At 37.9% G+C, this 20,312-nt stretch overlaps 1 protein-coding gene across 8 annotated transcripts in view; it reads right to left on the bottom strand.

The window, feature by feature from the left end:
- RUFY2 (RUN and FYVE domain containing 2) overlaps positions 1–20,001 on the bottom strand; it is a 49,504-nt gene extending 29,503 nt beyond the window's left edge. For 2 of the 8 annotated variants that reach the window (XR_008292297.1, XM_053207626.1), the window contains exons 1-10: positions 19,631–19,988; positions 17,990–18,163; positions 13,888–14,005; positions 10,940–11,041; positions 9,017–9,140; positions 8,761–8,822; positions 7,278–7,343; positions 3,219–3,288; positions 439–540; positions 182–298 (exon numbers count right to left, since the gene is read on the bottom strand). Coding sequence is in view for 7 of the 8 variants with exons in the window: in XM_053207626.1 (XP_053063601.1) it covers positions 182–298; positions 439–540; positions 3,219–3,288; positions 7,278–7,343; positions 8,761–8,822; positions 9,017–9,140; positions 10,940–11,041; positions 13,888–14,005; positions 17,990–18,163; positions 19,631–19,835 (1,140 nt within the window). In the remaining variant the exon portion in view is untranslated. Of the gene's footprint in view, positions 1–181; positions 299–438; positions 541–3,218; positions 3,289–7,277; positions 7,344–8,760; positions 8,823–9,016; positions 9,141–10,939; positions 11,042–13,887; positions 14,006–14,649; positions 14,836–17,989; positions 18,164–19,630 lie in introns of those variants that run through there. The other 6 variants (XM_053207625.1, XM_053207624.1, XM_015063351.3 and 3 more) reach the window with 6 other exon arrangements.
- Positions 20,002–20,312: the final 311 nt, after the last annotated feature.

The raw sequence follows: 20,312 nt of genomic DNA on the forward strand, positions 1-20,312 counted from the left end.
AAATAAACTTTAAAAAAATTTTAAAAACACTTTAAAAAACAATTGATAAAGTAGGAATTTAAAAGAACTTGAGGGAGTTGCAAGCTGGTGAGATTTCTATCCCACACCAAGAAGATAAGGTTAAAGAAGAGATTAAGGGCAAATTATTATGATTATTATTATTTTTGCTAATAATACCTACCTGTCTTAACTGAGATTCATCTCGGAGCTGCCTTCTGGCCTCGTTGTACATTTCATCAAGCCCCTGCCGAGAATGCTTATATGTTTGAAGCTCAGTTTCCACATCTACTTTGGTAACCTAGAAATAAAACATAAGTTTTTACTATTTAATCACTACTATTAATACAGCACAGAAATAAATATCCAGTCTATGCACAAGTCCTCCAAAGTGGCAATTTCTGACATAAGATGGTCTGTTTGCAATCAGTCTATACTTACCTCTAGGTTCTGCTGTGTTTTCATTAAAATCAATTTATTTTCACTTCGTAATTGATGATTTTCTTCTTGGAGTTTAATGATATTATTCTTTGCTATTGCTAACTAAAAATTACAAAACAGGGCAAGAAAAAGAATTTAAACACCATTACTTATACTTGCTTTACAGGTTATGTTCATGGCTATAAACAACAAAATATAAAATCCTAAAACTAGTCAAATGTCTCACATGTACAGAAGTTTTCATAAGAAAAATACGCTATTATCCCAAGATACCAGTAAAAAAATTATACTCTTATTTCTACTATTTCCTTTTATTAGTCAAAATATGTTAGTTAAAACATATTATGCTTATCTGATTTATAATATTTTCTGAATACAAAGTGCCAGGAAACAATAAGACTGTAAAGATCTGTGTAAAGACAAGATCTATAAGGAAAGAAGGCTGTGCGATCACTGAAAATGTGATACAGACCTTCACAATAACCAAATAGGACACTCTCTGAAATATAGGAATAATACGGAGTAACCATCACAAATATGAGACATTTCTCAACATCAGAGGTAACCATGAATGACTGAGTGGCTTGGCTCTGATGCCTAGAATGAAAAGAGGGATTCCAGGAAAGGAAAGCAGGGCCTACCCCTAATGTTGGCTTGCACATAAATTTCTGAACACTTCATCAGGGATATAACTTGAACTTTAGAGTGCGCCTAAGGCCAAGAAGAGGCACAAACTAGTGAGCAGCTCTCTCTAATGGTCCCCATCTATCTATCAAATGGTGCTGATGGCCAACAAATGTGAAAAGATGCTTAACATCACTGATCATCAGGGAAGTGCAAATCAAAACCACGATGGCTAAAATCACCTGTAAGAATGGCTAAAATAAAAAACACAAGAAACAACAGGTGTTTACAAGGATGTGGAGAAAAAGGAAGCCTCAGGCACTGTTGGTAGGAATATAAACTGGCTCAGCCACTGGGGAAAATAGTATGCAGGTTCCTGAAAAACTTAAAAATAGAACTACCCTACCATCTAGTAATCACATTACCGGGCATTTACCAGAAAAAATACAAAAATACTAATTCAGAGATACATGCATCCCTATGGTTATTGCAGCATTATTTACAATAGCCAAACTATGGAGGTGGCCCAAGTATCCACTGACTGATGAATGGATAAAAGAGTTGTGGTATATGGGGTGCCTCGGTGGCTCAGTCAGTTAAGCATCCAACTTCTGCTCGGGTCATGATCTTGCAGTTTATGAGTTGAAGCCCCACGCTGGGCTCTGTGCTGACAGCTCGGAGCTTGGAGCCTGCTTCAGATTCTGTGTCTCCCTCTCTCTCTGCCCCTCCCCCATTCATGCTCAGTCTCTGTCTATCTCTCAAATAAGTAAACACTAAAAAAAAATTTTTTTGGGGCGCCTGGGTGGTGCAGTCGGTTAAGCGTCCGACTTCAGCCAGGTCACGATCTCGCGGTCCGTGAGTTCGAGCCCCGCGTCGGGCTCTGGGCTGATGGCTCAGAGCCTGGAGCCTGTTTCCGATTCTGTGTCTCCCTCTCTCTCTGCCCCTCCCCCGTTCATGCTCTGTCTCTCTCTGTCCCAAAAATAAATAAAAAACGTTGAAAAAAAAATTTTTTTTTAAATAAAAAAAAAATTTTTTTTAAGTTGTAGTATAATATATACAATGGAGTATTATTCAGTCATAAAAAAGAATGAAATCTTGCAATTTGCAATGACATGATGGATAGGGCCAGAGTATAATGCTAAGCAAAATAAGTCAGTCAGAGAAAGACAAATACAGTATGATCTCATTCATGTGGAATTTAAGAAACAAATGAGCAAAGAAAAAAAAACAACAACAGAGAAATCAAGAAACAGACTCTTAACTATAGAAAGAACAAACTGATGGTTACCAGAGCGAAAGTGGGCAGGGGGAAGGGCAAAACAGGTGATAGGGATTAAACAGTACACTTATGATTTAAAGAAAAAACTATCAAATGGTCCCAAACCATCAAAACAAAGATGCATTCTAAACTTCAATCATGTAAATAATCATGTGCTCTCTGATTTGGAAAAATGAGGCCACTTCTAAACTAACAATTTTAATTAACATAGAAAGTAGGGTTCATAGCACTCGTAACAGATTTCATCCTCTTAGCCTAAATCCTTCGGAAAATACAAAGCAGTAACTCTGTGATTTGATAGATTTAAAAAAAAAAAAAGAACTTATCTTAAAGTAACTTTACAAACAGTATTAAAAAGAGAGCAGAGATAAATTTCTGGTCTGGGACTACCAGATAGCCACTTTGACAACGCAGGAAACCAGAACATATGGGATGAGTTTTACACTTGGGAGGGGTGGAGAAAGGGTGGACATGATCATGTAGTGGTGCTTGTAAAGAAAAGGAGTCTGAATAGTACAACAAGAAGGACAGTATCATTTTAACAGAAATTTCAAACTATAGGTGAGTCACTATCTACATACAGGTCATCCAGATTTTATAATGAGAAACATTTATTTATAGAAGAGCTTATAGGAGTGTCATCTTTGGAGCTAATTTTTAGGAGTATCTCACAGATTCACCTGAGAATTTGCCTGAGAATATGTGATTTCTCTAGAACTTCTAATCATCAATTACAACAATATTGCAAATACTCCATCATAATGATGAAAATGTGCCTGTGCGCATGCACATGCTTAATATATTCATACTTAAAATGGAAAAGGTTCACAAATACTAGGTCCATGAAAGACAATTATCCACGGCTGGATTACAATACCTCTTCAATCAGCTTAGTATTTGACTTTTCTAATGAGTCAACTCTTGAATGGAGACTGCTGACTGTGCTGCTGAAATTAATAAAGAAAAAACTCATTCAAATCACACAAACTCACAAAGGCAAAAAAAGTATGTTACCCTGGACTTAATGTGTTGACTAACAAGTACCAATTGCCCTGAATTTTTTTTTTTTTTTGAAGGTTAACTAATCCTTCTTTTCCTTGTTTTTGGTTGTTTTTTTTTTAAGTTTTTATTTCAATTCTGGTTAACAGCCCTGAATTTTTGGGTGTAGAAAATTTCATTAAGTTGGATAACTTCATTTGCCTAGGACAGCAATAAAGACTATAGAAAAGTAATCACTTCTGTTAAAATTACATTTTACGCTGCTCATTACTTTTGTTGTCTTCTTAGAGTCCTTCTTACATTTAACTTATAATACTAAGAAATGGATTCCACACAAAGATCATCAAATATTGTTAAAACTAAATTCAAAATTATTTTTTAATGGATGAACTTTAAATATCTACTTTATAAGTGGCTTAATGACGCTTACACAGTGGTCTCCAACACAAACCTCATTCAGTTTCCCCTATCCACTTTCATAATAACTTAGAGACCTCTAAAGTCACCTATAGTTTGAGAACTGTGAATACCACATACACATCAGGTACCTGGTCAACCTGCAGCTAAGCAAACACCCTGACTTTCAAAGATATAGTTGAAAGTCATGTTATGCCACATGAACAACTTGGTTTTTTGCATTTTTGTTTAAACTGATCAAGACTGAACATTATTGTACATTTTATTGAGTCTATTTATCAACGCCTTGATTCTACCATCTCAAACTTTAATAAGACATGATATGCTGTATATATTAAAATAAAATCTATAGATTTCAGCACATTTTATACCAGCCTCAGAAATAAATGTTGGTATTTTAGCGTAACTGGTGAAACAAGAAAAATGTTTTTTCATTCATATTGAATCATTTTTAATGTTTTTATTTATTTTTGAGACAGAGAGAGACAGAGCATGAGCAGGGGAGGGGCAGAAAGGGAGGGAGAGACAGAATCCAAAGCAGGCTCCAGGCTCTGAGCTGTCAGCACAGAGCCTGACAAGGGGCTTGAACTCACGGACCATGAGATCATGACCTGAGCTGAAGTCGGACGCTTAATGGACTGAGCCACCCAGGCACCCCGAATCATTTTTAAATATAATCATTCTTGGGGCACCTGGGTGGCTCAGTCCGTTATGCGTCCAACTTACGGCTCAGGTTATGATCTCACGGTTTGTCAGTTCGAGCCCCGCGTCAGGCTCTGTGCTGACAGCTCAGAGCCTAGAGCCTGGAGCCTGCTTTGGATTCTGTGTGTGTCTCTCTCTCTCTACCCCTACCCCACTACACTCTGTCTTTGTCTCAAAAATAAACATTTAAAAATAAATAAATAAATATAATATTCTTAGGTAAACAACTTGAGTTTTTCAAGAACAGCACGAGCCTGCTTTGGATTCTGTCTCTCCCTCTCTCTCTGCCTCTCCCCTGCTCATGTGCTATCTCTGTCTCTCAGAAATAAACATTAAAAAAAAAATGACAGAGAGAGAGAGAGACAGAGCCTGAAGTGGGGCTCGGACTCAGGACTGTGAGATCATGACCTGAGCCGAAGTCAGACACTTAACCAACTGAGCCACCCAGGCACCCCAAAAAAAGCACTTTTAAAAACAATAAATCATCACAGTGGTTTTTTTGAATGAAGGATAATATGAGTTCTATTTTTTTCTATATCTATTTTCTATATTTTTGAAATATTCTAAATATACAAAAACTTTCTAATTAGAAAAACAATGAAACATTTTTAAATACATAAAATGTACAAAAATAAGGCACTACTATTGCTGTAAATGATTTAATACACATAATTTAAAAGAAAATGAGAAAAACTCTCTGAACCAAATGGAATAGACTCTAAGATAAACTGAATAAAAACACTGAAGTATAGAATAGTGTGTTGGGGCGCCTGGGTGGCTCAGCCGGTTAAGCGTCCGACTTCGGCTCAGGTCACGATCTCACAGTTTGTGAATTTGAGCCCCGTGTCGGGCTCTGTGCTGCCAGTTTAGAGCCTGGAGCCTGCTTCGAATTCTGTGTCTCCCTTTCTCTCTGCTCCTCCCCGGCTCATGCTCTGCCTCTCTCTCTCTCCTTCAAAAAAAAAAAAAAAAATTAATAGTGTGAAAGTTATACTACTTTATGTGTAAAAAAAAAAAAAGAGAGGAAGGTGAGAACTTTAAGAATATATATTCATACTCTTGTCTATTTGTATAAAGTATCTCTGGAAGCATACACAAGAACTTATTAATGATTCCTGAAAAGGGAAACCAGGTAGATGATCAGGTGAAAGGAAGACTTTTTTTGTGTGTGTTTTTTGAAGTTTAAACTATGTGAATACATTACCTGCTCCCAAAAGGGAATAAAGGTTTAAAATTAAATAAATAAGGAATACAAAGTTGCATTTAGAAATATAATCTCAATCTCAGAAATATAAATTACTAAATACACATACATACACACATATTTCGTATGAACATTAAAACTCCTTTAAAAAAAAGGCACAAATAGAAGATCTTTCCTATCCAACTTCACAGAGAAAGCAAGAATTACAGCTTTAGTTTCTTCTTCTAATGGGAAAATGTTTAATTATATTTTATGCTTACTGAAACTTAGAAAATCATAAAAGTATAAAAAATTATTCATAATACCATCACCCAAAGATTGCCATTTTTGCTACTCATTTTAATTAATGGGAACAGTCCATTTCTAACTACATATCAAAGATTCCTCACTATACCTATGCTATTTTGTCCAAAATGAAATGTGTTGTTAAGTGTAAAATACACATTGGATTGTGAAGACAATACAAAAAAAGAATATAAGGTATCTCATGAAAAGTTTTTATACTGAATGATAATATTTTGGGTATATACTGGATTGAATAAAACATAGTTCTAAAATAATTTCAAGTTTCTTTTAATATGGTTACTAGAATTTTAAATTATCTGTGTAACAACTCACATTATACTTCTATTAGACAGAACTGCACTATACTATTTTACATTCAGATCTCTGAAATTCTTCCCAGAGTATTTACTGACAGCTTCAATGCCCAGGTGACACTGTAAGGAAAAAAATTCCACCATGGGAGGCAACAGCCACATTTACACATGAAGCTTGTTGAAGTAGGAAAAATGAATTTTCGAATCATGAGAATGATATAAACTTCCACTATATCTAGCCTTTTGTTCTCAAGGGTACAGGGATAAGTTTGAAATTGAATTTTTTTTTTTAAGTTTACTTATGTGTTTTGAGAGAGAGAAAGAGAGCGAGCCTGTCCATGTCTAGGGAAGGGGGAAGAGAGTGCCCCTTGAGAAAATCCCAAGCAGGCTCTGCACTGACAGTGCAGATGTAGGGCTCAAACTCACAAACTGTGAGATCATGACCTGAACCAAAATCAAGAGTGGGACACTTAAGGGTGCCTGGGTGGCTTGGGTGGTTGAATGACTGACTCTTGATTTCACCTCAGGTCATGATCTCACAGTTCATGATTCGAGCCCCGCACTGGGCTTTGTGCTGATACTGCAGAGTCTGCCTGGGATTCTCTCTCTCTCCCTCTCTTTCTCTCTCTCTGTTCCTCCCCACACCCTATGTGCCGTCTCTCAAAATAAATAAATAAACTTAATTTTTTTTTTTTTAAAAGAGTGGGACACTTAACCAACTGAGCCACCTAGATGCCCCTGAAATTGTATCCTTTTTTTTTTTTTTACCTCTCTTCAGAAATTCTATCTTTAAATTCTCTCAAGGTCCTATCTGAAAATCTGACTCTCATTTTTTGTTGAAAATTAATTATCTCCAAGATTTCTCTGTATTCTTAATTTCCACTCTCTATTCCCTCAACCCGTTCTCAAAGATGTTTAGTAGGAAGGAATAGGGTAAAGCTGACCTAAAAAGGATGAAGAAAACCCCTAAGACAATAGTCACAAATGTACGAAGTATTCAAGTATCCATAATACTTACTTCAGTTGTCTGTTTAATTCTTCAACATAATTCTTCTGGTCTAATATGGCAGCAATTTGAACATTCCTAAAGATGGGGAAAAGTAGTTTTGTGTCAGTTGAAAAGGTGTTCAATGGATGACCAAACAAGTATCTACATCACCTAAAACTGTTGTAAAACATAATGGCAAAAAAATTATCTTGCTTTCATTTAAAAAAATTTTTTTAACATTCTTATTAATTTTTTGAAGAGATAAGGTGTGAGGAGAGGAGGGGCGGAGAGAAAGGGAGACACAGAATCTGAAGCAGGCTACAGGCTCTGAGCCGTCAGCACAGAGCCTAACATGCGGCTCCAACCCACAAACCCCGAGATCATTTAAGTTGGATGCTCAACAGACTGAGCTACCCAGGCACCCCACATTATCTTACTTTTAAAATAAAATTCAACATTTTTACATTAAGGAGGCAGTAAACAGTGTACTAATTATAACCTTTATTAAATCTAGTATTAACAAGTAATCTATTTAACAATACCATTAAAAAATATATTTAAGAATTCTTTTTGCATCAGGGCTCCTGTGAGGCTCAGTCAGTTAAGCGCTGACTTCCACTCAGGTCATGATCTGGCAGTTCATGAGTTCTGGCCCCTTGTCAGGCTCTGTGCTGACAGCTCAGAGCCTGAAGCCTGCTTCAGATTCTGTGTCTTCCTCACTCTCTGCCCCTCCCCCACTCATGCCCAGTCTCTCTCTCTCTCTCTCTCTCTCTCAAAAATAAAATAAACATTAAAAAAAAAAAAAAGACGGGGTGCCTGGGTGGCTCAGTTGGTTAAGCATCCAACTTCAGCTCAGGTCATGATCTCACAGTTCCTGGGTTTGAGCCCACATGGAGCTCTGTGCTGACAGCTCAGAGCCTAGAGTCTGCTTCGGATTCTGTGTCTCCCTCTCTCTCTCCCCCACTCATTCTCTCTCTCTGTCTCAAAAATAAATATAATGTTAAAAAAAATTTTTTTTAAGAATTTCTTTTGCATCAGTATATTTTTTATTGAAATATACTTGATATAACTATAAATTTAAGGTGTACATATTATTTTGATACATTTGTGATAGGACTCCAACTGTAGCAATAATTAGCACAGCTATTATGCTACATAGTTATCCTTTCTCTTAGCTGGAATGAGTAGATCTTAAATTTAAACACTGGATCTTGAAATGAACCAGCATTTGTAAACTTGTGAATAAGTTTTCATCTCTTTTACCACAAAAAACAGCTGATTATTAAAATAGGTCTCAAGAACAGGTGTGACCAAAAGTCATACCTTGTATTAAAGCCTCCTTCCAAGTGATTTTTGCTTTGTGAAACTTTTATATGGAAGCAAAACAAAATAAAGCAGGAACTATGCACAAAAAAGTAAATAAAAACTACATTATCAGTAGATGGACCCCATGGTGATTTGTAAAGAGCTCCACAGAAAATACAACATGTGAAATAACTTAGGAAAATCGTACCTTTCTTTATTTCCAATATCTTCTTCATTCTTTAAATACATGGAAAAATCAATCACTCCAACCTAAAGTAAATAATGTTATTTTTATTTAAAGGGGAGAAATATTAGAAGTACATTTAACATGCAACTGAATTTCACTCTTAAGTTTCCTTTCATGTTTAATAGCACTGTTTACAATTTAGAGTTGTAAACTGGATCCAAGAGGAACAGCACAAACTAAAAACTCTCTGCATTTGGTTTTGGTCACTTTCACTTACTTGTGAGTCTAAATCTTCTCCCTTTACACAGAGATTAGCATCTATCACATTCAGGCCAACCAGCAGCCCGACAATCACTGCTCCTTCTTCTTCCATCATTAGTGCATGATACTCATAAAATTCACTGTGGAAATCAAAATAAAAAGCTTAAAACACAAATTTCTTTCAAACATAAATTTAAAATCTCAGCCCAGTAATATAAACATGAAATCCATACAAATTAGGTCTCTTCAAATCAGCTTTTCTAGATGTGAATAACAAACATTTTGAAATATTAGTGTCTATATAGACAACGCAAAAGAATGGGAAAGAGAAAAGAGAAAAAAGAATTTTGAGACAGAGAAAGAAAAGGGAAGCAAAGAAATATATATCAAAAGAAAAAGAGGCATCACTGAGGTCTGGAATGTCTGTGACTCTCAGAAGACATAGTGACTATTACTGATCTGATTACAATACTTGTCAGAGTTGACTTTTCAAGCCTAGGATTTATTAAGAGTCTTGGGACAAATACTAAGGTAGGTAATGATATATGAAACATTTCAAAGCCCATGTTCAAATCAACACTTGATATGTACATTGCAAGTGTTCTTAATAATCATCAACTAAAGATACTTATGGATATCTATATACTAAAAAATGTTCAAACAAAGGACTTGTGAAAGAAATAGGACAATCTAAAAACTAAGACTTGACAATTACGTATTCATGGAACTAATTACCATGGCCTCATGCCTTCCTCAAGAAGTCCCATTTACAGTATTTAATCACTTTCATTGACCTTCAGAATATTATTGAGAAATTGCTGATGCTTAAAGTATGGTCATTCTCATTTAACAAATGGGAAAAACCAAGATGTATAACCAGAGTCATAAGTAAAACCAAAAATCACCAGATTTGGGGCACCTGGGTAGCTCAGTTCGTTAAGCATCCAACTCTTGATTTTGGCTTATGTCATGATCTCACAGTTCGTGAGATAAAGCTCCACATCGGGGCTCCATGCTGACAGTGTGGAGTCTGCTTGGGATTCTCACTCTCCTCCCTCTCCCCCTCCCCCTGCTCATACACAGTCTCTTTCTCTCTTTCAAAATAAATAAACATTAAAAAAGAAATGACCAGATTCTCCAAAACATTAGAGAGGCACTCCAAGAGAAGAAGTGCAAATGCAGGGACAGCCATGGGCTGCTCCCTTTGACAAGTGATTATCTTACTTTGAAATTTTCAAAGTCTGCTTAAAAATATATGGCCTTCAGGGCATCTGGGTGGCTCAGTCAGTTGAGCATCCGACTTTGGCTCAGGTCATGGTCTCGCAGTCCACGGGTTTGAGCCCCCTGTCGGGCTCTGTGCGGAGGGCTCAGAGCCTGGAGCCTGCTTTGGATTCTTTGTCTCCTTCTGTTTCTGCCCCTCCCCCACTCATTCTCTCTCTCTCTCTCTCTCTCTCTCTCTCTCTCTCTCTCTCTTCCTCTCTCTCTGTCAAAAATAAACATTAAAAAAAAATTTTTTTTTAAATATATGGCCTTCAATTTAAACTGACAGTTTAAAAAGTGCCCACAACACAGGTGAAACAGTAGTTTAGTATGTAAAAAGAAACCTCTTGAATTAAAGTTCCAAATCCCAATACGAATTTTTATTCATAGAATTAACTCTAATTTAGAAAAAAAAATGAACTTACAAATATAACACATAAATAAATTTCCTGCTTATCAGCCAAAACAAAGCTTATGGTATTCATTTTTTAGGCTAGTTCCTGATCCGTGTTATGTCCTTACCATGATTTTCTCTCTCATGTTGCTCTTCTTTTATTTTATACCATCTTATTGTATTTGTGTCTCCTTTTGTACCACATCTTTAATTCTCTTTGGAAAATAGGATATAAATGAAATTTTTTAAATGCAAATGAACATGATATAATGGTATGGTACTAACCTTAGGAGATCCCTTTGAATAATTAAGCAACGCAGGTAATCAGCCATTTTTTTTTGCATGAGGGCTAATCGAAGCCATGCTCTTGCACGACCCAGGGGGGTCCTAAAAAGCAAAACGAACTGGTCAGAAAACTGCTCCAACCCTTATAGAATATGTAGTCTATTATACTATTTCTGTTGAGGTACATATTAATAAATGAAAACTGCAATTTATCATGGTTTCATCTTTGTGTCTACAGTTTTAAGCTAGCTCTTTGAGCATGCAATCTAATCCCTGGGAGCTATTTAAGTCTCTATGGTAAACCTGCACCTGCAAGACATCTAGGTAACATTTTATGCCTTAGAAGAAAGGACTCTGAATAGTGAGGCTATTTCTATAAGAAATATTTTGTCCAAACAGACCTAACCCTCTAAAGATGAATATGCAAGGAGCTCCTGGCTGGCTTAATCAGTACAGGTAGTTCAAGAGTAGTTCAAGAGCCCCACTGGGCATAGAGTTTACTTAAAAAATAGTAATAATAATAATAATAATAAAAGATGAATATACAAAATGCATCAAATAAGGCAGTATAATGCCTTCAAAAAGTAACTGACATTATGGGATGCCTGGGTGGCTCAGTCAGTTAAGCATCCGATTCTTGATTTCAGCTCAGGTCATGATCTCAGGGTTCATGAGTTCAAGCCTCACATCCAGCTCTGCACTGACAGTGAGGAGCCTGCTTGAAATTCTTTCTCTGCCCCTCCCCTTCACACATGCTCTTTCCCTCTCAAAAATAAACATTAAAAAACAAAAGTAACTGACATCATATCTGAATTTTAAAAATCATAACAAAGAAGGCACTGAGCTAAAAAAAAAAAAAAAAAAAAAAAAAAAAAAAAGAAGGCATTGAGCTGGTAATTAATTAAAGAGAAATCACCAGGCTGCTTGTTATTTTTCAAATGTTTCTCTATCCAGTTGTCCATAAAAAATTCAATCTCACACATCTTATCCAATTTCTATCATTTAGTAAAAGTAAAAGCAAATTTTACAGAATATGCATGGTTTCTTAAAGAGAAAGATATCATTCACACTTTTATGTTTTCTTATACAAAGAATGTTCCAGCAGGTATTATGGGAGGAAAATTAATCTTCACAACAAAGAGCTAATGAGATTTTTATGGTTTAGCATTTTAATGAATACCATTCTTCAGAAAACATTTTTTACTCTTGTAGAGTTAGGCTTTTTAAAAACAATATGAACATGTATTTTCATATTAAAATAACCAAATTGTGTATGTCTAAGATTTTATTTTTAAATAATCTCTACACCCAATGTGGGGCATGAACTCACAACCCCAAGATCAAGAGCCAGCCAGGCACCCCTGCTTATACTTCTCTTTTTGAGACTTATAATTCCCTTTTTCTTCTATCTTTGCTGAAAATCACTATCCTTCTTAATATATCATTATAAGATACATCAAGTGTGAACATCACTTGCTATTTAACTCTAAAACCTGAGTTTGAGGGGCACCAGGCTGGCTCAGTTGACTCTTGATCTCAGCATGAGTTCAAGCCCCACACTGAGTATAGAAATTACTTACAAAAAATAATAATGATAATAAATAAGAATAAAAATAAAAACTGAGTTTGAATCCTCACTCTGCCATGTATTAACTATAACTTCTCTGACCTTTATTTTTCGCATCTATGTAATTATTATAATAATCTCTACCCTGTAAGACTGAAGTAAGCGCTAAATGAGACAATTCATGGAAAACAGTCATTTTATTACCCTGATACAGTGCTTAATAAACAGGAGCCATTTACTTTATCATTCAATTAACTACAACTTGGAAATATTTGGATGTTGTGTTAACAGCCAGAAAACCCTACCATATTCCCTGTAACATGTAAAACTCTCAATTATAAAGCTAAGAGAAAGTACACTGATAATCTGACAGAAAATGCAACGTTTATAACATATTATATATATTTGTTTGGTGAAATGGGCACATGACACTATACATCCCAATTTTCAGAGAAAAAAAGTAATTTGCACCAGTCCCATATATATAAATGTCTTATATGAGAATTCAAATCTCCTGAGCCTATGCCCTGGATTTAACCTAAATCAGGCTTCAGCAAATAGTTACTTGCTGCCGACTAGCTTACTCCTGCAAACTAGCTTAACACTCAGGAAACAGAAATGCATAATTGACACATCTTATTTTATTTTAATTTTTTTTAACGTTTATTTATTTTTGAGACAGAGAAAGAGCATGAAGGGGGGAGGGTCAGAGAGAGGGAGACACAGAATCTGAAACAGGCTCCAGGCTCTGAGCTGTCAGCACAGAGCCTGACGCAGGGCTCGAACTCACGGGCCGCAAGATCATGAAGCTGAAGTCGGCCGCTCAACCGACTGAGCCACCCAGGCGCCCCGACACATCTTATTTTAAAGGGACCTACAGTTTCCTGCAATACAATGCAGAATTGAAGTCACAGAATAAAGGAGTGAATACAGTGATAGGGTATAAATGGAAAAGCAGTTAGTTCTTACTGAAGGGGCTAAAACAGGGGGCGCCTGGGTGGCTCAGTTAAGTGTCAGACTTTGGTTCAGGTCATGATCTCATGGATCGTGGGTTCGAGCCCCACATCAGGCTCTGTGCTAACAGCTCAGAGCTTGGAGCCTGCTTTGGATTCTGTCTCCCCCTTTCTCTCTGCCCCTCCCCGACTTGCGCTCTGTCTCTCTCTCTCAATAATAAACCTTAAAAAAAACCGAAGAGGCTAAGAGAAAGTTCATAAAGGAAATGAAATTTGAGCTAAGCCATATAGAAAGAATAGAATTTTATTAGGAGAGAATGCAAAAAGGCTACTTACAGCTAAGAGAAGATAATAGAGTGTAAGGTACTTTTAAGAAACAGTAAATGTTCTTTTGTGGTCAGAAATGAACAAGTAATAAGATTACTTACTTGAGACCAGGTAAATCCCGGACACTGGCTCCTATTTCCTCTGCTTCTGGGTACAGCTTTTCCACCAGTTCCAAGGGGCCCCAGATAGTTTTGTTATAACTCAAAAATGATTTTCTTACTGAAAAAAAAAAGTACATATAATGCATACAACTTCAACATATAAAATTGTAATAACTTCCTTTTAAATATTTAGTTTCAATGTTTCTAACTTAATACACAATTATTCAAAGACCTTTCCTCTCTTATCACTACACAGCCCTACTGATCAGAAACCTATTTATCAGGATCCTGATATTTTTCCTTATCAGAAATATGCATCTTGGCCATTCTTCCCTATGAGAAATATGCAGGCAGGTAATTAAAGTAAAAAAATAACTGGGATTATTCTTTACCAGTATCAAAATAAAGAAGTTTGGCAGCCCTAGCAGGGTGATCTTTATCAGCTTATTAAATAAACCAAAGACAAATAAGTAGTTATTTTACTTTTAACATGAAAGGTGTGAGAATTGGGTAATATAAAACCATGAAATCACTACATATTTCTTTCTTAGTACTGACCAGATCTCCTGCAGATCAAGGGTGATTATCATATGCACTGACCAAGGACAATCACCAAGATAAGCAATTTTTCCTTTCGGGGGAAAAAATCAGCACAAAGTAGCTTCACATTGATTCATCAAGACAAGCCTATGACTGTTAGGACATGCCCCTGATATTTTGTGAAGTAAAGGCAAATAAATTCAGGAAAGAGTTTAGGTATACCTGGATGGCTTAGTGGGTTAAGCATAAGAATCTTGATTTCAGCCCAGATTATGATCTCACAGTTCCACGACAGCTCTGCACTGACAGTGCAGAACCTGCTTGGGATCCTCTCTCTCCCTCTCTCTCTGCCCCTCCCCGGCTTGCTCTCTTTCTCTCCCTCCCTCTCTCTCTCTCTCTCTCAAAAATAAAGTAATTAATTAAAAAAAAAAAAAAGGAAAGAAGAGTTTAAAATTTAACTATTTGGCCATCACTTTGCAAATTCCATTTCTGCAGCATGGGAGAAAATAAAGGTTTTTGTCACTGCTATTTTTTTTAAATAAAAGTTTGTCGAAAAGCAAATTAAAGCTCAAGGTGTTAGGAGTGCCTTGGGTGGCTCAGTTGGTTAAGTGTCCGACATGGGCTCAGGTCATGATCTCGCAGTTTATGGGTTGGAGCCCTGCGTCAAGCTCTGTGCTGTCAGCTCAGAGCCTGGAACCTGCTTGGGATTCTGTGCCTCCCTCTCTCTCTCTCTCTCTGCCTCTCCCCCACTCATGCTCCAACTCTCTCTCTCTCAAAACTAAGTACACATTTAAAAAAAACAATTCTTTTTAAACTCAAGGTGTTAGATCAGATTGGTGGCTTCTTGATGTATTGAAAGAAGTATTTAGACACTGATAATATTAAGAGTAGGAAAAAATATGATGTTTGATAAATCAGTGAAGGCTTCATAGAGGCCAGTTGCCTATATCCTTTGACCCAGTAATTCTACTCCTAGGAATCCTCTCCTAAAGAGAGCAAGTATACAAACACACGTACCCAACAATGTACTTACAGTACAATTTTTTTTTTAACTTTATTTATTTTGAGAGAGAGAGAGAACATACAAGTGGGGAAGGGTCAGAAAGAGAGGGAAGGAGAGAGAGTCCCAAGCAGGCTCCGCGATGTCAGTGCAAAGCCCAACATGGGGCTCAAACCCATGAACTGTGAGATCTGTGAGAACTGAGCCAAAATCAAAAGTCATAAGCTTAACCACCTGAGCCACCCAGGAGCCCCAACACAATATTAATAGTAAAAAATTGGAAGCAACCTAAGGGTACACTAAGAGGAGGACAGTTAATTAAGTTATGGTATACATATACTATGAAACTTTATAGAGCCATTAAAAATGTGATAAAGATCTCTATGTAAATGGAAAGATCTCCAAACCATATCACCAATCTTTTAAAACAAAGTCACAGAATAATACTTATAGCATAATTCTATATACAGTAAAAGAAAAAAAAAACAGAAAAGAGCTAGAACAATGACAAGGAATAGACAAGGAAGAGAATGAAGGAAACAGTTTTTGTTCTATGTGCTTCTATGTTGTTTGGTTCATGTACAAAAAGAGTAGATTTCACTATTCTTTACACAATTTTTAAGAATTACTTTGTTTTCAGAGCACCTGGGTGGCTCAGTGGGTTGAACATCCGACTGTTGGTTTCAGCTCAGGTCAAGATCTCAATTTGTGAGATCAAGCCCTGCATGGAGTCCTGGGACTCTGTCTCTCCCTCTCTCTCTGCCCCTCCCACCGCATGCACCTGTGTGCACACTCTCTCTCTCTCAAAATAAATAAAATTAAAAAAAATTACTTCATCCTCAATTGAAGAAAAAGTGTAATCTAAAAAAAACAAAATAAAAACCAGAACAGAGTGGTGGTTGCCAGAGGCAGAGAGTGGAGGCAGAGGAAATGGGTAAAGGTAGTCAAAAGGTATAAACTTCCAGTTATAAAATAAGTAAGCCATAAGGATGTAATGTACAGCATGATGACTACAATAATACTGTCACATATTTGAAAGTTGCTAAGAGAGTAAATATTAAAAGTTCATCAAAAGAAAAAAATTGTAACTATGTATGGTGATGGATATCACCATATTGTGGTGATCATTTCACAATACATAAAAATATCATATTATGTTGTATACATGAAAATAATGTTAATTATATCTCAATAAAAATTTTTAATTAAAAAAAGAAATTAGTACTTTAATAACATCACATAGAGTCTCAAATTTCGATGTCAAGGCTCCTTCTCAATTTTATGTAAAGCTCTTTTGCTGTTTACATTGATCCTCACTTTCCTGCCCCTTAGTCAGAACTTCTAGGTCTGCCCAACTTAACCAGGTTCATACTATACCAACAAGGAACCAGGCAAGCTTCTTTTGCATTATAATAGTCACTTCTTTTGCATTATAATAGTCACTTGGGTATAAACTCTTACTCACAGAGCCCCTACACAGCTGATCAAAAGAAGTAGAGACCAAAACTACCAACAACTGTTAATATAATAAGTAAAAGAATAGTTATTACACAATGTATATTAAATAACTAAATATAATATAAACATTTCACAAGTAACAATAAATTCAACTGTGTAGAAGAATACAATATCCACTATTATCATCATTTCCAGGGAACACTCACATTTCTACGATAACCCAATCCAGAAGAAAATTTTTCTAGATCTCTTCCAGGGTCCCAAGGAGGTTTATATTTCAACAATCAACTATTTAAAAAAAATTTTTTTTAATGTCTATTTTTGAGAGAGAGACAGCATGAGTGGGGAAGAGGCAGAGAGAGAGGGAGACACAGAATCTGAAGCAGGCTCCAGGCTCTGAGCTGTCAGCACAGAGCCCAACATGGGGCTTGAACTGACGGACCACAAGATCATGACGTGAGCCTAACTGGGACTCTTAACCGACTGAGCCACCCAGATGCCCCAACAATCAACTATTTTAATGTATTTGTTCAATAGGGCTGAAACTAGCAATAAGACTTCATATTGGGATCACTAAGCTTAATTTTTTTTTAAATTTTAACATTGTTTTAAGCTTAAAATTTTTTAAATAACTCTATAATTCCCCTAGAAAACAAATCACTTCAGAATATGTTGGGGGGGGGGGAGGAAATGGAAAGTGTTTTTACAAAACACTAAGTAGGCATCTTTTTTTTTTTTTTTTTTTTTTTTTAATTTTGAGAGAGAATGAGCAGAGCAGGGCAGGGCCAGAAAGAGGTAGAGAGAGATTCCCAAACAGGCTCCAATGTGGGCTCGATCTAATGAACCGGAGCCAAAACCAAGAGTCAGATGCTTAACCAAATGAGACACCAAGGAGCCCCTAAGTAGGCATTTTCCGAAGACAACTTATTTAAGAAAACATAAAGCAGTAGGCTGTTTTCTCCCAAAACCAACCCACCCAGTATTTTTCAAATGTAAAGTAACAATAATTATGGCCTCAACAAATATCACATTTTCCAGGATGTTTAAGATGGAACAAGGGGATTATAAATTAATTAGTTTTTTTTTTTTTTAATCTCATGATACCTTTAAGACCATGTTTCAGACAATGTTCCATAACAACAAAGAACTGCTGCAAGGGGGGATAGTCAGAATCCAAAGTGCGGCCAAAGCTCAGAGCAGATTCAATGAGTCCTTTGATACTCAACTTAGCCATGTTTAACAAGTTTGCTCTCTCTACAGCTGTGGGGTCTTTTGTAGCTGAAAGCACAAGAAAGGAGTCCATCATCATTTGCAAGACATGACATTGAAAAATATATAAACCCTTTCATTCTGCTGTAAAATGAACAATGCTGTTTTTCTCTGGTTGACAAATTAGTCTCCCTAACTAACCCACACTTTTTTTTTTTGTCTCTCACACACACCATAGAACATTACCATGCCTATCCAAGACACAGTTTATGGATTATTCTCAAGACCATGCAAATTTGTTATTTTCTGGTATTTATTTTACTTTTTGTGGTACCTCTTCAGGGAGAATGAATTTTGATTTTTTTTTTAATGACTTCTGGAGCTAAGATTGGAGTAATAACATATTTAAGAGTCTCATGCAAAAGGTGGACAGCAGTAGTCCAAGGATGAATCTCAAGGCAAAAAAATGTTCAGAACTGGCAACAAAAGGCAATTACAATTTTAAAATTACAGTATCATGTATAAATATGACAGGTAAATAAAAACAACTGGACAAATAAGGGGATACAGGCAAAGCCATTCAATTCTTTCATTTTAGCCCTCTTTCCATCTTGTTTTTTCATTGCTACTGTAGTTCTGTATTTCATGACTCCTTTATTTTCCCAGAGGAAATAAAAGCAGAGTCCTTATTTCACATTTAAGTTTCCTGCCCTTCCACACAGCTGATTCAGTCAAAAACTAAGTTAACAGATACATTTAAAAAAAAACAAACTGATTTTTAATTGATATTTTCATATCACAAAACTCTTTTTCTTCCCCACAAATTTTATTCTTAATTTAGAAATTCAGATGTTTCCCCCTATTCTCACCACTGTTGTGACAGGCAGGAATGTTTACAGCCAACAGAGATGACAAAATGAAGTGCAGAAAAATAAAAGCACTTAGTATAACCTTTCATATAATCTCTGGCAAATCTACTAGTCCAAGTGAACCAAGTGTCCGTTCCTCCTCTACTGAACAAAAGTCCAGGGTTTCCAATGATCCAGTATTCAAGTTCTTAGCTAAGGGTGAAACCTGAGTCAGAATTCTAAGCAACTAAAAATGCAAACACCCACAACAGCTATGACCAAGCTAACTGGTGGAAAATCTGCACACACATCATTCCTTCAAATCTGCATCATGGTATGATTCCCTCATTTTTTTAACCACTTGATGTTTCATAATCTGTACCAATTCTCATTTTTCTTAGTGTGGATCACGATCCGTAACTTGTGAAGGGACTAGCAGACAAAAGGCGCCTTTACAGCTGCTCCGAGGCAGGTCCACGCTCCGCGCCCGCAGCTTCCTCGCCCGGGAGCGTTTACACGCCGACCGCGCCCCGCCCGGGCTCGAAGATGTGTCAGGCTCTTCGCAGCCCCAACAAGGCCAAGGGCCAGTCCCCTCATCTCGCCCGGGCCCAGAGTCCCCTCCCTGCCTCCCTGCAGTAAGGCTGCCCAAAGGGCTCGGGGCGCCCCAGGTTCCCCACGGAGGGCTCACCCGGGGTCCTGCGCGGCATCGGTGCACCTCTCCCGCCCTTGGCGTCGGGCACCCAAGCCAAAACCTGAGACGCGTCTTCCCTCCGCCACCCCCAAACCTGAAAAGTCATCGCCCGTCCGCGGCTGTTCCACCGACCCGGGAGCGGCCCCCTGGCCGACCCTGGCTTCGCCCCTTGGAAGTCGTCAGACAAGGAGCCCTCGGCCATTAGGCCCTAGAACCCGGGCGGGGTCGGAAGGGAACAAGGGGCGGCCGCGCGTTGCCATGGCGATCCCCGGCGCCCCCGAGTCCCCGGCTGCCCCCGCCCAGGTCCAGGCCCGGACTCGGGCCCCAGTGGCGACCCGAGGCCTCGGTGCCTATCACCACGGGTCCTCCTCGCCCGGCCGCGTCCTAGGACGGAGAGCCCAGGGTCCGCTCTCGGTCCGCTCCCCTTACCCATGGCGGCGATGGCGGCGCGGTCTCGGGCGGGGATGCCCTGGGCCCCGCCAGCAGATTCCTTCAGGCGCGCGGCGGCCGCCACGGCGTCTGCCACCAGGCCTGCCGCGGCCCACAGCGCTCCCGGCGGCGGGAGGACGCCCGGGCGGTCCCGCGGCGCTGCGAGTGGGGGGCCGCGGGGCCTGCAACCGGCGGGAGAGAAACCCGCCCTCGCCAGGCCTCCTCGCGTCCAGTCGGACCGGAAGGAGAA

This window comes from Acinonyx jubatus, chromosome D2, assembly GCF_027475565.1.
Source record: "Acinonyx jubatus isolate Ajub_Pintada_27869175 chromosome D2, VMU_Ajub_asm_v1.0, whole genome shotgun sequence".
NCBI lineage: Eukaryota > Metazoa > Chordata > Mammalia > Carnivora > Felidae > Acinonyx > Acinonyx jubatus.